The following is a 13231-nucleotide window of genomic DNA, read 5'->3' as shown; positions in this document are numbered from 1 at the left end:
TCGTGGGAAATGACACTGAAAGAACACTGCTTTTACAAAAACAATGACTCTGTTTGTCCGTACCTGCATACACAAACAATGAGTAGATTTCATATGTCAGTTGTGCATGCTGCCTGTCTGGTTGTTTAGCACACTTAAATGGCAAAGTGCCAGGAAGAATATTAGTGCCACTTGTAATGTTGTGGATCCCGTGGCCTCACCTCTAGCACCACCATGAGGGCATTTTTTGGGTGAAATGTCTAGATAACGTTGACGAACCCCTAGGTTTCCATCTAGCTCCAACAACAGGATGCAATATTTCTTTTCCATCGTGTTGGCAATAATAATAAAGACGATCTGATGGTTGTTAACTTCAGTACAGCTACTGAGTTTTGTGGTCCTTCGATATTGAGTCCAGAACCATCATCAGCTCAAGATTCCAGTGTTCAAGATCCTAAAACTGCAAGAAAAGAAATTCCAATTAGTCCAAAATATAAATGTCAGCAATATTCCCCAACATTTAGACTGCAAACATGTTAAACATTAAGTCTGCTAAAACAACAGCGTGTGAGCACTCATAGAAGGTGACTGCAGTTTCCTGAAGGAACAGAAGATGTCCGGGGAAACCCGCTGGTCCTTATGGGTGGCTCCAAACTGATTCCATAGCCTCTGGTTCACAGCCAAGATCTCCATCCCCCCCAATTTTCTTTAACCTCTTAAACCCCAAGCCTACCTGATCTCCTGCCTTTTGCCCCCGTATCAGGGGGCGTTGGGGCTTAAGAGGTTAATCAAATCTATAATTCTGGAAAACTTAACCCTTATTTCTTTCAATGTTTCTGTAAGTGTGTCTTTCACCTGCATTTTGAGCAGCAGCTTGATGTGACAATGAAACATGCAGGTCTGTGAAACACTGTAAGTCTCAAAATAGGACTTTAGGACAAAGAGATAATCTAATTGAGATGTAGGAATATCATATTGTTCAGTCTATAGCTCAAAAGAAGACTCAAAGTCCTAATGAAGCTAAGAAAAGGTTTCATGATACATGATACTACATGCAATTCACCCATTATTAGCAGGCTTCTGCTTAATTATGTGCCAACTTGAACTGGGAAAAAACTCCTGGTGTTATTTATGTATTGTTCCATAGGAGGTGTGAATAAATTGGGAATCTGTGCCATATATTACTTCTATAGATCCCTAGTTTCTGTTATGATTATAATCCATGCTGATTCAAACAGGGACGAAGCATGGCAGTGCAGGGAAAGGTAAAAACACTTTGCATCTCTAGCTGGTTTTCTTTTTTTGCTGCTAATTAAAAACATCACTGATTGGCATGTGGCCTGTAGAAGCTTCACGGTTTAGCCTACAGAGCATTTCTGGTTTGTTTGCAGTTTCTATTCTGTCTCATTCAGAGTGAATTTCTAATATTTTTATTCTTAAACACATGTCCTGAACAGTTTACACTAGAATACATTTTCTTTCATCATTTCAAGTCTCTTTTCTCTTAACCAGAATTTAATATGGTGAATACGGTAATAAGGATAGATGGATGTTTTCTGATTGATACTCACTTCATAAAATGTTTTTTCCCCATACTACTTTCTGTATTTGTCTCACAAATGTGTATTTTGTTTAAGGACTAATACAGTCTCCTACCTAAAATACTTTCTTAGCATTTCTGTTGAATACATCCATTCATTCTCATCTGCATGCCCAATTCAGGGTCCTGGAGGGGCTGGAGCCTTTCCCAGCCACCACAGGGCGAGGTGTACCCTGGACAGGCCACCAGTCTGCAACAGTGCCAAGGTTTTTAAGAGTAGAAACTGCTGCTGTGAAGCTCTTTATGCCTTTTTTGAACATACCTAAGAATATTTTTTATGGCATCAGGGTAGAGAATGACAAACACATAAAACGTTATTTTGTTAATTTTATGAACATTTAAAAATAAAGTCCCCCACTATTTTTAAGTAGTCTGCAAATTAAAATGCCGATTTGAATATGACTGGATAAACTGTACGTCTTTATGTTCTCCACTAGGTGGTACTATTGCCTCATTAATATACAGCATCATTCAAACAACCACATTCAAGCTTGCAAAGTTTGCAGTAAGTGGCCGAATTTAGATGGGGTGGTCCTAAGCAGCATAATTAACTACTTTCTCTCAAGCTGCCTATGCAAGAATCTGATCAAGGATGTAAATGTCAATGTCAAAAACGTGCATTACCTGCTGGGAACGCGCAAAGACATGAGTTTCGTTTGCACGAATTCAGAGGTGGAAGCGACTTGCTGTCTAGCAGGTTTTATTTTTAAGACATGTATTTGTAATGTCTAGCGGTGGTCAGTTTTGCCCTTCTCTCTCCCCACTTGTTTTGGGGAAGCAAGAAAAAAAAAAGAAGCCCAGTTGTCGTTCCAGTTTTTCCACTTCTTCGTACACTGTTTGGCAATTTCCCGACAGGAATTCACTGACATGTACGAGGCCAGGTGTTCTGGGAATCCATCCTACCCGTTGTTTCTACGCATGCGCACAACACGAATTTCAGTGGCGGACAATCCTACCTATGTGAATATAAGCTACGAACATACTCTGATGGGTAAAATTAAGTGCTAAACCGTCCTACCTTTGTAAATGTGACGTACAAGCATACTTTAACAGCTAAAATTAAGTGGCGAACAATCCTACCTTTGTGAATATGAGCTAGAAGCATCATTTTACAGCTAGAATTCAGTGGAAAATCATCTTACCTTTGTTAATAACAGCTAGACACATACTCTGACAGGTAAATTACGTGTCAAATCATGCTACCTTTGTGAATGTGACCTACAAGCATACTTTAACGGCTAAAATGAAGTGGCAAACCGTCCTGGCTTTATAATTATGAGCTACAAGCATACTCTGATGGGCAAAGTTAAGTGGCAAACCGTTATACCTACTTACATTTGTGCTGGAATGAATCTGTGACAGCAGAAATGTGCATAAACTACTTGCGGTAGGACGTTTTGCCAAAGTAGGACGTTTTGTCAGAACACCGGAAATGCACAGGAGCAGTCTGAACAGGCCAATCACAATAGTAGCCGTCTCCCTCAGCGGGACGCGCAATAACATTTCCAAGAAATTGCACGTCATTATGTTCCCATTTACGGCGTGAAAGGTTTCAAAGAGGTTCGTAACGTACCTGAAGCGCAGGCAAATCAAGGCATGAAAAGGCACAGAGAGATCACACAGTACACATTAACCAAGGGCTTGATCGCAGCCGAGGACGTACAGTGTTGAGCCTGAAGTTGAAGGCACACGATGAGTTTCGTGCTCTCTCTTTGGAGGGCGGGTGTGATTCTCTGCTTGGGTCAACTTTTATATTGTGGTAAGTAGTACAGTGAATTCCTGTAGTTCCATAATATTAATTTTAATGTCTCAGATAAACCCAAGATGTTGTTTGTGTTGTCTGTAAATGTTTTTTTCACATTTTATGAAATTATATTTAGCAGAAACCTCAGAGTAAACTCACTGATTGATAAATGTTAATTCTTTTTTGGTCTCCATAGTTTAATATCAGTTTAGTTGCTACAGAAAATTAGCTCCTCCAAATTATTTTCACTTTTCACGAATCACTTTTATGACAAAGTAGTAATGTTTGCTTTCTGTGGGGAAAAATATATATTCCTGCATGAAATAAATAAAGCCAATCGAGCCAACAGCACACACCGTTACAGGTGATATCTGACAAAACATTTTCTTTTAATCATAAATGTCATACAAACATATTTCCACAGGGAAATAAGACCTCAAAAAATAAAAAATGTCAAAATCTTTCTGAAAACATTGTGTGCACCTGTATATCAATGGATGTTCTATGCACAATTCATGCAGTGTGCCATAACCTACAGTATATGTTAGATACTTATAAATATACTTGTAAATACATGAGTGACACTTCAAAGTTTCAGGATTCAGATGACTTCATTTGTGTTTTGTCTCTGCTTTACTCAGGAGAGGCCAGAGTGAAAACTGAAGCACAAGCTGGGCCTCTGTATCGTGTGTTAGGCGCTCCCCTCTACATCACCTGCAGTGTGAGTGGCTTCAGAAATGAAAACACTGACAAACATTTTGAATTCCGTATGACGAAGCCTTCAAACCCAGACTTTGAGATCCAAATCATCAGTTCACATGAAGATACTTTTGGATATTCTTCTCACCTAACCCGTGTGAGAAAAAATGAAATTGCTTTGAAACGCCTCTCACCAAACTCAGTCCGCTTCGAGATAAAAAGCCTGCAGAAAACTGATGAAGGGGAATATGAATGTACTGCAGTCAACTTAGAAGGTGCTTATGATGGAGAGTATTCTGCTAAGACAGTCGTTAAAGGTAATCAATCACCATCCTGATTTTCAGTCATAACGCTTGAATGTGTCTTCATGTAGGTATGGTACAGATGATGTCAGAGCATTCATGACTTTTGATTTCTCTGATGTGGTTTCATAGTGATTGAAGACTCCCTGAGTGTCTCATCATCTGCTTCCACACCACTGAGCTTAAACGAGGGTGAAGCTCTGACTTTAACATGCCTGGCCTCTAGCAGCACCAGCCAGCACACCCATCTGTCTGTTGCCTGGTATCTCCATAAAGATGGACAGGAGGACGCTCAGCCTATCATTTCTCTGAATAGAGATTTTACACTGAGCCCAGGCCAGGGGTTTGAAAGGCGTTACCAAGCAGGTCTCATACGCTTAGATAAATGGGGAGAGGCCTCGTACAGCCTAAAGATGGCTGAGGTTGAGCCATCAGACCAAGGTAGGATCTACTGCCAGGCTCAGGAGTGGATCCAAGATCCTGATGGCTCCTGGTACATCATCATACAGAAGAATGCAGAAGAAATGACCCTGACAGTTAAAGCCACAGGTTGGAATTTTACTCAGTCGTGCTATATTTATAACACATCTTGATATTGGTCAGCACATTAATGTTTACTTATCCTATAGACACCTGTGTGAATGTCTCACTGTTTTCATTTTTTGTCTTGAGTAGAGGTGGTGGAGCCATCGTCTCCGTCTCTGGCAGTGGAAATCTCAGCACAGCCGGCAGCGCTGCAGGAGGGGCAGGAGCTGATGCTGTCCTGTAATATAAACACACAGGACGTGGAGAAAAGATTCTTCTCTGTAGCATGGCTCAAGGGAAGTGTGGAGCTGGCCCGCATTGGTCCCACAGGCGTTCTCACTGTGGCACCGGAGTACAGTGTTCGACAGAAAAATGGAGAGCTCAGAGCCGCCCGAAGCGGGAACAGAGATTACCGTCTCATCTTAAAGCCTGTGAGAACTGAGGACCAGGGAGAGTATATCTGTACAGTCTGGCCTCAAGAGAGAGGCCAAGATGATACTTTTATTGAGGGAGAACCCAAAGACTCCAGCCCACAGCGGGTCAGCGTCTCAGCCACAGGTGTGTCAAAGTGAACACATATACACTCAGTTATTCAGGGGTTTAAGTCACTGTACCTTTACATTGTTTGTCTGCTCCCAAAGAGAGGAGTGAAGAAGTTGTGACAAACACTGCAGTCAAAATATCCACTTCAGCTGTTGTTATAAGTAGCTTCATTGACTACATCCACTGGTCCTACTAAAATTCACTGGACACGGGCACACACAGAGGTTGTGGCACAGTGTGAAGCACTATTAAAATTATTATGTATTAACTCAGTTATCACACTCCAAAACCCACTACACTCAATTCCATCACCTCACCAGGTCCGACCTAACACCCGACCACTTCCAGTGAATACACCGGCTGCTACCAGGAAACCTTAAATATAGCAGCAGGACCAGGGTTAAAATCACTAACACAATATCTAAAACAATTTTTTTTAAATAGGAACCATTTAAAAACTCCAGTGGATAATAATTGGCACATGACTGGAATTCGAAACAGAAGCAAGGAATAATTAGAATCACGCATAGCATTAACACATCATACACGACTGCATTGCTACAAATATGCTCAATAATTAAACATGTAAATCCCCACAGCTACAGGTTAAGGTTCTGAGGAAGGGCTTTAACATAAATTTGCATCAATAAAATAACAAAATGGGTCAAGAGGTACTTCACTAACACACTGTTTTGTTTTGTTTTAAGTTTATGACATAGCTCTAAAAGAAACATCCAGCCCCAGGTTAGTAATTAATCGGCTAAAGTGACTCATCTAGCTGATAGTACATTTACTGCACAAAGATAAGGCCGGTATTTAATCAACCCCGTTCACTGAACAAGACAAAGGCCTACCACACCTGGTGCACAGCCTTTTGTTACCTCAGCACCAGGAACCTGTAAGTTCCCATACACTAGGTTAATTTTATCGAATGTTATTAACTCTTTCTGTTGCCTCATCTCCTCACAGAAAACAGGCTGTCAATCAAAATGCAGCAGGCAGGAAATGTCACCGAAGGGGGCGGGCTGCATCTCTCCTGTAAAGTGGATGGGGTTCAAGGTCAACTGTCTGTCACCTGGCAACTCAAATCAGCACGAATGGCCTCGTTCACCGAGATCATCAGTATAAGTCAGGAGGGTGTTACAGAGATAGCAGAGGAGTTCATGAGTCGCAAAGTGAAGGTGATGCGTCCAGCTACTCACAACTTCACCTTAGAGCTTGATGAGGTCACACTGTCTGATTCAGGAGTGTACCGGTGTGCTGTGTCTGAGCGCAAACCTAACAGCAAGACTCACAACCAGGCACAAACTACCACTGTGACAGTGACTTCTATAGGTAAGATGTGTCTGTGTGTTTGTGTAGTACAAACTATGTAAGATATGATATTACCTTCATTGTAACAGGTGTTTCTATCATAAATTCTAACACTTCTTTGTTAAACTACACTTCAAATATTACAGAAGGAATAACAAAGTAAATATATGGATTTTGGTCAGTTTGAGTAATTAGCTGTTTACTTGCAGATATATTCATTAAGCACTTTAATCCGTAGTGACATATTACAAGAAAATGGCAGACAAATATCCAAAACATACTGATATTGAGAGTCTTAATGTAATACTTTGGGAACCCTTCTTTTGTTTACTGAACAACATTAAATCAAACGTTACATTTCCCCACAGGAAATCTAGATGGAATACATCTGCAAAGCAAAATCATGTTGTTTAGTGGATTTACTCTTTGCATTGTCATGAGTCAAAATTTTAGGTTTCCACATCTCAACACTCAACAATCAGATTGCACAGTTATTAACAAAAAGCAAAAGTTGTTTTGTTTTGTGTGTTTCTTAGCTGAATTGTGAGTGCGACTTTCAGAAAACAAAACTGTCTTCAGAATGTTTGACTGAATATTATTTGTTGTAGCATTTCAGCCCCAGGGTTTGTCATAGTGAACACACACACTCAGTTATTCAGGGTTTATTTCACTTTCCTTTTTACATTGTTGATTTGAATCTGTTGGTATTAAGGCTTAAACAAAGTGTTAGGTTGCATATTTTTGTTTCTGTTTTTTTTTTTTTACTGTTAGGGAAATTATTTTGTCTTCTCAAACACAGCAGTACTATTTGTCTGTTGCCTCATCTCCTCACAGAAAACAGGCTGACAGTCAAAATGCAGCAGGCTGTAAATGTCACCGAAGGGGGCGGGCTGCATCTCTCCTGTAAAGTGGATGGGGTTCAAGGTCAGCTCTCTGTCACCTGGCAACACAAATCAACACCAACGGCCTCGTTCACCGACATCATCAGTATAAATGAGGAGGGTGTTACAGAGATAGCAGAGGAGTTCATGAGTCGCAAAGTGAAGGTGATGCGTCCATCTACTGACAACTTCACCCTAGCGCTTGATGAGGTCACACTGTCTGATTCAGGAGTGTACCAGTGTGCTGTGTCTGAGCGCAAACCTAATGGCAACACTCACAACCAGACACAAACTACCACTGTGACAGTGATTTCTATAGGTAAGATGTGTCTGTGTGTTTGTGTAGTACAAACTATTCAAGACATATGATATTACTTTCATTGTAACAGGTGTTTGTTCTTATTGAGTGGTGTGATTTGTTGAGCTTTTCTAAAACCACTTTGGGAAGGTTTAACTTTCTGTGAAGTATGATTTGTTGGCTCTGTCAAAACAGGTTTGATGATGCTAATGTTTTCATTGCATCTTGATGATGGACAGAATTACAAATGAGTATATCACAGGGGCAGCTCAGGATTAGCTGTTTCTTTGGACATATAAGTTATAGAGGCAACGGTGAGCAGCATATGTGAAAAGGAGGGTAGTGGTTATAATAGGCAAACAATGCTGAATATCAGACTAATAGGCAGGATGGTAAAAGGAATTATTTTAATTTCTTTGCATTTTCATAACTATATGACAGGAGACATTAACACTCAGCGGGTAGGTTACACATTAACAAACCACATGCACAAATGGGGTTTTTTGCCAAGCCAGGCTTTCAGGCAAAAAAAGCTATCCTTAGAATGTTTGTGTTTGACTGAATATTTTGTTTTAGGGCAAATGTGGTTTAGGTTTCGCTTACAGTTTTTAAAAATGACACGTAGCTGCATAAATATATGGCTAAAGCTGGCTAATGCATGCATTTATAAGCTTGAGACATAGATGTCATGACACATATTGGATGAAAGTCATTTTTGTGTATTCAAGCTAACCTTTTCTTTTTTAAAAGATGAAATGATGCATGATTTTTTTTTCTTTAACACTAATGATTGCTTGATCACCAGCTTCTCCTTTCTTACTTGCTGTCACTGACCATTTTGGATTTTTGTGTCAGACACGCTGATGGGAGTGTCTCTAATCAGTCGCAAGACTCGGGTGATTGTTGGAGAAAAATTGGAGTTGATGTGCCGGGTCAAAGGTCCACACATGCCGGTAACAGTGACTTGGAGCGTGCAACGTGAGGCTAAAACACCAGACACCATCCTGACACTTTCTCCTGATGGCACCATCAGTTGGTCTGCAGATCAGAACCACTACCAGCTACGAGTAGAAAGCAGAAAAACTGAAGTCATGTACTATCTGCTGGTCATTGGTACCAGCCACAGAGAAGGAGGAAGCTACCAGTGTAATGTGTCTGTCTTACTGAAGAATGTGCACAAGGAGTTGAAAGCATCCAATCAGCTTTCTGTGATAGTAAACAACCCAGGTACTGCCAGCTGCAGCCATTTTGGGGCATCATTAAATAGAAAGAGTCATTTTTGTCCCTGTTTCCTCAGAAAATAATGAAAATGTTGTCTCCTTTTCTAGTAAGCAGGCTTGATGTGTCACCTATTCCTGCGTTGACAAGAACTATAAGCACTGACATAACAATAACATGCTCCATCGTCAAAAAAACGTCTGAATCATCACTCTATTCGATCACCTGGCTGCATGAGGAAAATGCAGGAAATAAGACCATTGTAAGCTTGGACCGGAATTCCATAGTAACGGAATCCCAGGTGGACCTGCGTCAGCGAATCAGCATGAGGCGCAGCAAAGGACCCACTTTTGAACTGATTATTCGGCAAGCTCGAATCTCAGATAAAGGTTTATATACATGCAAAGTGGGCGAGTGGCTTCAAGATCCTCGTGGTGAATGGTATCTGCTCTCAACAGTGTCCAAAAGCACAGTGCTAACAATTACTGAGCCTGGTGAATACATTTATTTTTCATTACTTTATTACTTCACATGCCATATACAATAAGCACAAAAATAAATGAAACATGCCATTTAGAAATATATAACTTCATCTTCTTATTTCTATTTTCTAGCCCCCAACCTTCGTTTAGATAAGAAAGAGCAGCAGCTGACTGCCAAAGAAGGAGAAGAAGTCAAGCTCAACTGTAGCATCACCTCAGGAGCTTCTGGTTCTTCGGTTTTCTATCGAGTCATTTGGCATTATGCTGCACACAGTTCTTCTTTGAAGAAAGCCTCCCTGGTGGAGCTTGATCACACCGGCCTGGTGAGTTACCCAGAGAACAATGACACCAGAGGCCTGCAGGAGCGGCTACGCCTGTCCAGACCCACTCAGAAAAGCTTTTACCTAAGTATTCAGAAAGCCCATGAAGAGGATAGTGGAACCTACTGGTGCCAAGTGGATCAATACCAGCTGGATAATGAAGCTCACTGGCAGCTGAAGGCCTCAGACAGTGGTGGTGCTATCAAACTCAGTGTAAAAGTAACAGGTATGATCACAGTTTTAGAAGTGTTCTGTTGGAATGTTAATGTTCTTAATGTTGTAGCTTATGTTTGCATGGATGTTTTTCTCCTCCTCTTTCCTGATTTTTCCTGATTTTTTTTTTCCTTCATTAGCCCTATAAGTCTTTAACACCCAAGGTAACATTACTAACGCATTCTAATCTCTTTATTTGTAATGAGAGATTATATCGAAAGAAGAGTTCAGATCAAGGAGCACGAGTATGTTTAAGAGCCTAGAGACAGCTGACATTAGTAAATCATTGGTGATTTGATCAGAACTGTGTCTATACTGTGAAGTATCTAAAAGTTAGAATTAAATATTTGGTAAGGTGAGAATACATTTATAAAACAACTGGAGAAAAACATTTTGAAAGGGTTTACATCAAGTTTCTCAAGAAATGGAATTATCAGGTCTTATCAGGTCTGATACCTTGTTAAACAAAAGTTTTATCCTTGTGCGTATTCACAGAAAACAATCTCTCTATTCCAAAGGAGGAAGCAGAGATGAATACAAGCAGAAACCAGGATTTGACTATCCCCTGTAACATCAACAAACAATCCAGCCATGAATCCAAGTTCCAGGTCACATGGTTTTGGCAGAAAGAAATAGAAACGAAACAGCGCCCCATATTTACAGTCTACAGAAACTCGACTCTACAGGACAGGTTTGGGGAGAATGTTCGCCTGAGATACGACCACCCTGACCCCAGCCAATTCAGCCTCACGTTCTTGAATCCTGGTCCTGAAAATAGTGGCCTGTATTTCTGTGAGGTAGAGGAGTGGCTGCCTTCTCTGTCTCGTGGGTGGAGAAAAGTTGCAGTGGAAAAGTCAGGGCATTTCAATGTCAGTGTTCTCACAGAAGGTAGGCATGTCTTGACACACTTCCCTTAACACGTCATTTTTCTCAGTAAATATCAAAAGATGTGGAAATACCTTTCTTTGTCTTCTTCTTTGCAGGTGATGCTAATGCCGATTCTGAATGTAGCACAAGGACTTATATAATAATAGCTATTGTAATTCTCATCGTCTTAGTTTTAGTCCTATTGCTACTCGTAGTCACAATGTGCAGAAGTAAAGGCTCACTGGGAAACAAGTCAGGGCCATCTCTCTGGGGTGAATCAGTGCCTATGAACACCAGTCGAAGTGGAGATGACTGAACAGCAGAAACTTTTTTTTGTTTTTTTTAAACGCACACATGCAAAAGTTTTCTGTTGGACTCCACCTAGTTTTAGACAAGTGGTCCACCACACTTGTTTCAGAACTCGAGGGGACTGATCTTTCCAAGCTGTTGCACCCAGACTGTTGAATGCACTTCCTTTGTACAGCGTTTGGACTCGGTGGAGACCTTCAAAAAGCAGCTAAAGACATTTTTATTTCGAAAATCTTTTAATTAGACCAGGGCTTGTATGATGTATTTATGACTGTATTGTGTTTTTGATACCTCTCTTGTGAAGCACTTTGCGACATCTGTCTGTAAAATATGCTACATAAATAAACTTTTACATTTACTTTACTGTTCTTTTACTTTCTGCCTTTACAAGTGTCCACTTTATTTGAAATAAACAAACAAAAATCATCTATACAGGCAGCTTACATTTGTGGATCTGTGCAAAGTTGACAGCATAAAATTTGCTTGAAAACCCCACGTGGGCGTGCGACATCATCTGTGAGTACCAGGTGAGTGGTGCACACGTATTCAAGGTTTTGTGAGCGAGGAGAGGTGTTACGTGTAGTTTCTGACATTTGTATGCACAGAAAGGGTTTTTATAGAGAAAATTATCCATTTGTGAGCAGAACTTAACTTGTGCGTGAATGATGAGTATTTATTTAGGTTTTCATGTACTCATTTGTAAAACAGTTTAACATGTGGTCAGATTGCTTTGTATTTGTGTGTGGATTGGAGCACACGACTGTGAGTCCTCTAAAATTACATACAAATCACTGTACATTGGTGTAAATCTTAGTCCTGTCAGCCTTGGATGTAATCAGGGCCATCCTCACACACATGAGGATGTGCTCATTGATGAATTGAGAACTATATCTAGTTTTGATTATGTTAACTGTGAAGAAAACTGCCTCGCTTTTGTGTGGAGCCAAATATAGTTGAAATGCGCAGGGGCACTAAAAGTGGAAGGGTCATCTCACACAATCTGCTCTTTCAGGTCCACATCATCTTCAAGATTAACAAAGTGCATCAGGAGAGCCCCAGCATTTACTCATTGGTCTATTTTCACTCTACTTTTCTACTGGCAGAGCACCATTTGTTCCTTATTCTTTCTTTCCTTTCTTCGTGTCACCTGTATCTTTTTTTAACATTACTCATTGCAGTCATCTGTATTTCTCCTTTCTTCTTTTTACATCACTTCTGTCTACTGTCTTTTCATGTGTACCTTACTCATTCTGTCTGCACTGTAGAGTCAGTGTTTACCACCTGGAATGCACTGAGTTGATTGGCTGACTGGTATCACGTGGGATGGCTTAACTCGCATCAAGTTGGTCTGTGCATTTCTTCAGCCACCGAACCTAGATCATAACCTTCTGTTTTGGCTGTAGGTCTGTATAGGATAGCAGTCTGCCTGTTGGTGACCTCTGGCCAATAACAGTCCATGAAATAGCTCTACCGGTTTACTTTCAGTACAAATACGAATACTTTTGAAGAATAAAATCAGCACTTTGATAAACTAACATACCAAAATAAAATGTGTTGCTCTGCAAATACTCAGACTGCAATGCACTGTATATATATTCTCATATATTTTTGTATAAGTACTAGTGAGATTCTGAGTGTCTGCTGTTATTTGCCTTGGTTGTATGGTTGCTGCACTGGCACAAAACTGTATAAATCCAATCAAAATTTTAATGCTTTTCCTCCATCTGTCTCACACTCTCCTTCTTTCTCTCCTCCTCTTTCCTGACTCAATTTTTTTCCCTTCATCAGCTCTATAAATCTTTAACACGCAACCTGTGTAAGAAAATGGAATAGAAACTACTTTTTGCTTTTGAGGGAACAGCCATAGACATCAGATTACTCTCATATGGAGGGAGGCTCATGTGTGGTGATTGTGTACAAGTTGAGGTAAAACTTGC

At 40.4% G+C, this 13231-nt stretch overlaps 1 protein-coding gene across 1 annotated transcript; it reads left to right on the top strand.

Annotated features, from left to right (window-relative positions):
* The first annotated feature begins 3271 nt into the window (after window positions 1–3271).
* On the top strand, window positions 3272–11301 carry LOC146616128 (immunoglobulin superfamily member 2-like). The gene is made up of 11 exons (XM_085374834.1): window positions 3272–3338; window positions 3965–4339; window positions 4457–4873; window positions 5000–5407; window positions 6362–6727; window positions 7541–7906; window positions 8741–9112; window positions 9214–9597; window positions 9718–10131; window positions 10614–11006; window positions 11102–11301. The coding sequence occupies exons 1-11, from the start codon at window positions 3272–3274 to the stop codon at window positions 11299–11301; spliced, it is 3762 nt and encodes a 1253-aa protein (XP_085230960.1).
* Window positions 11302–13231: the final 1930 nt, after the last annotated feature.

Source organism: Diplotaxodon limnothrissa, linkage group LG16 (assembly GCF_057381915.1).
Source record: "Diplotaxodon limnothrissa isolate DT_005_m linkage group LG16, D_limnothrissa_male_GT1.1, whole genome shotgun sequence".
Classification (NCBI taxonomy): Eukaryota; Metazoa; Chordata; class Actinopteri; order Cichliformes; family Cichlidae; genus Diplotaxodon; species Diplotaxodon limnothrissa.
Note: the sequence above shows the minus strand (reverse complement) of the source record. Positions and strands in the feature narration are given on the sequence as shown.

What these genes read in the sequence shown, in the direction of transcription:
- LOC146616128 (XM_085374834.1), top strand. Translation starts at nt 3,272, where the DNA reads ATGAGTTTCGTGCTCTCTCTTTGGAGGGCGGGTGTGATTCTCTGCTTG. An exon ending in GGGTCAACTTTTATATTGTG is followed by an intron (nt 3,339 to 3,964) that starts GTAAGTAGTACA and finishes TGCTTTACTCAG; the next exon opens with GAGAGGCCAGAGTGAAAACT. An exon ending in TGTGACAGTGATTTCTATAG is followed by an intron (nt 7,907 to 8,740) that starts GTAAGATGTGTC and finishes TTTTTGTGTCAG; the next exon opens with ACACGCTGATGGGAGTGTCT.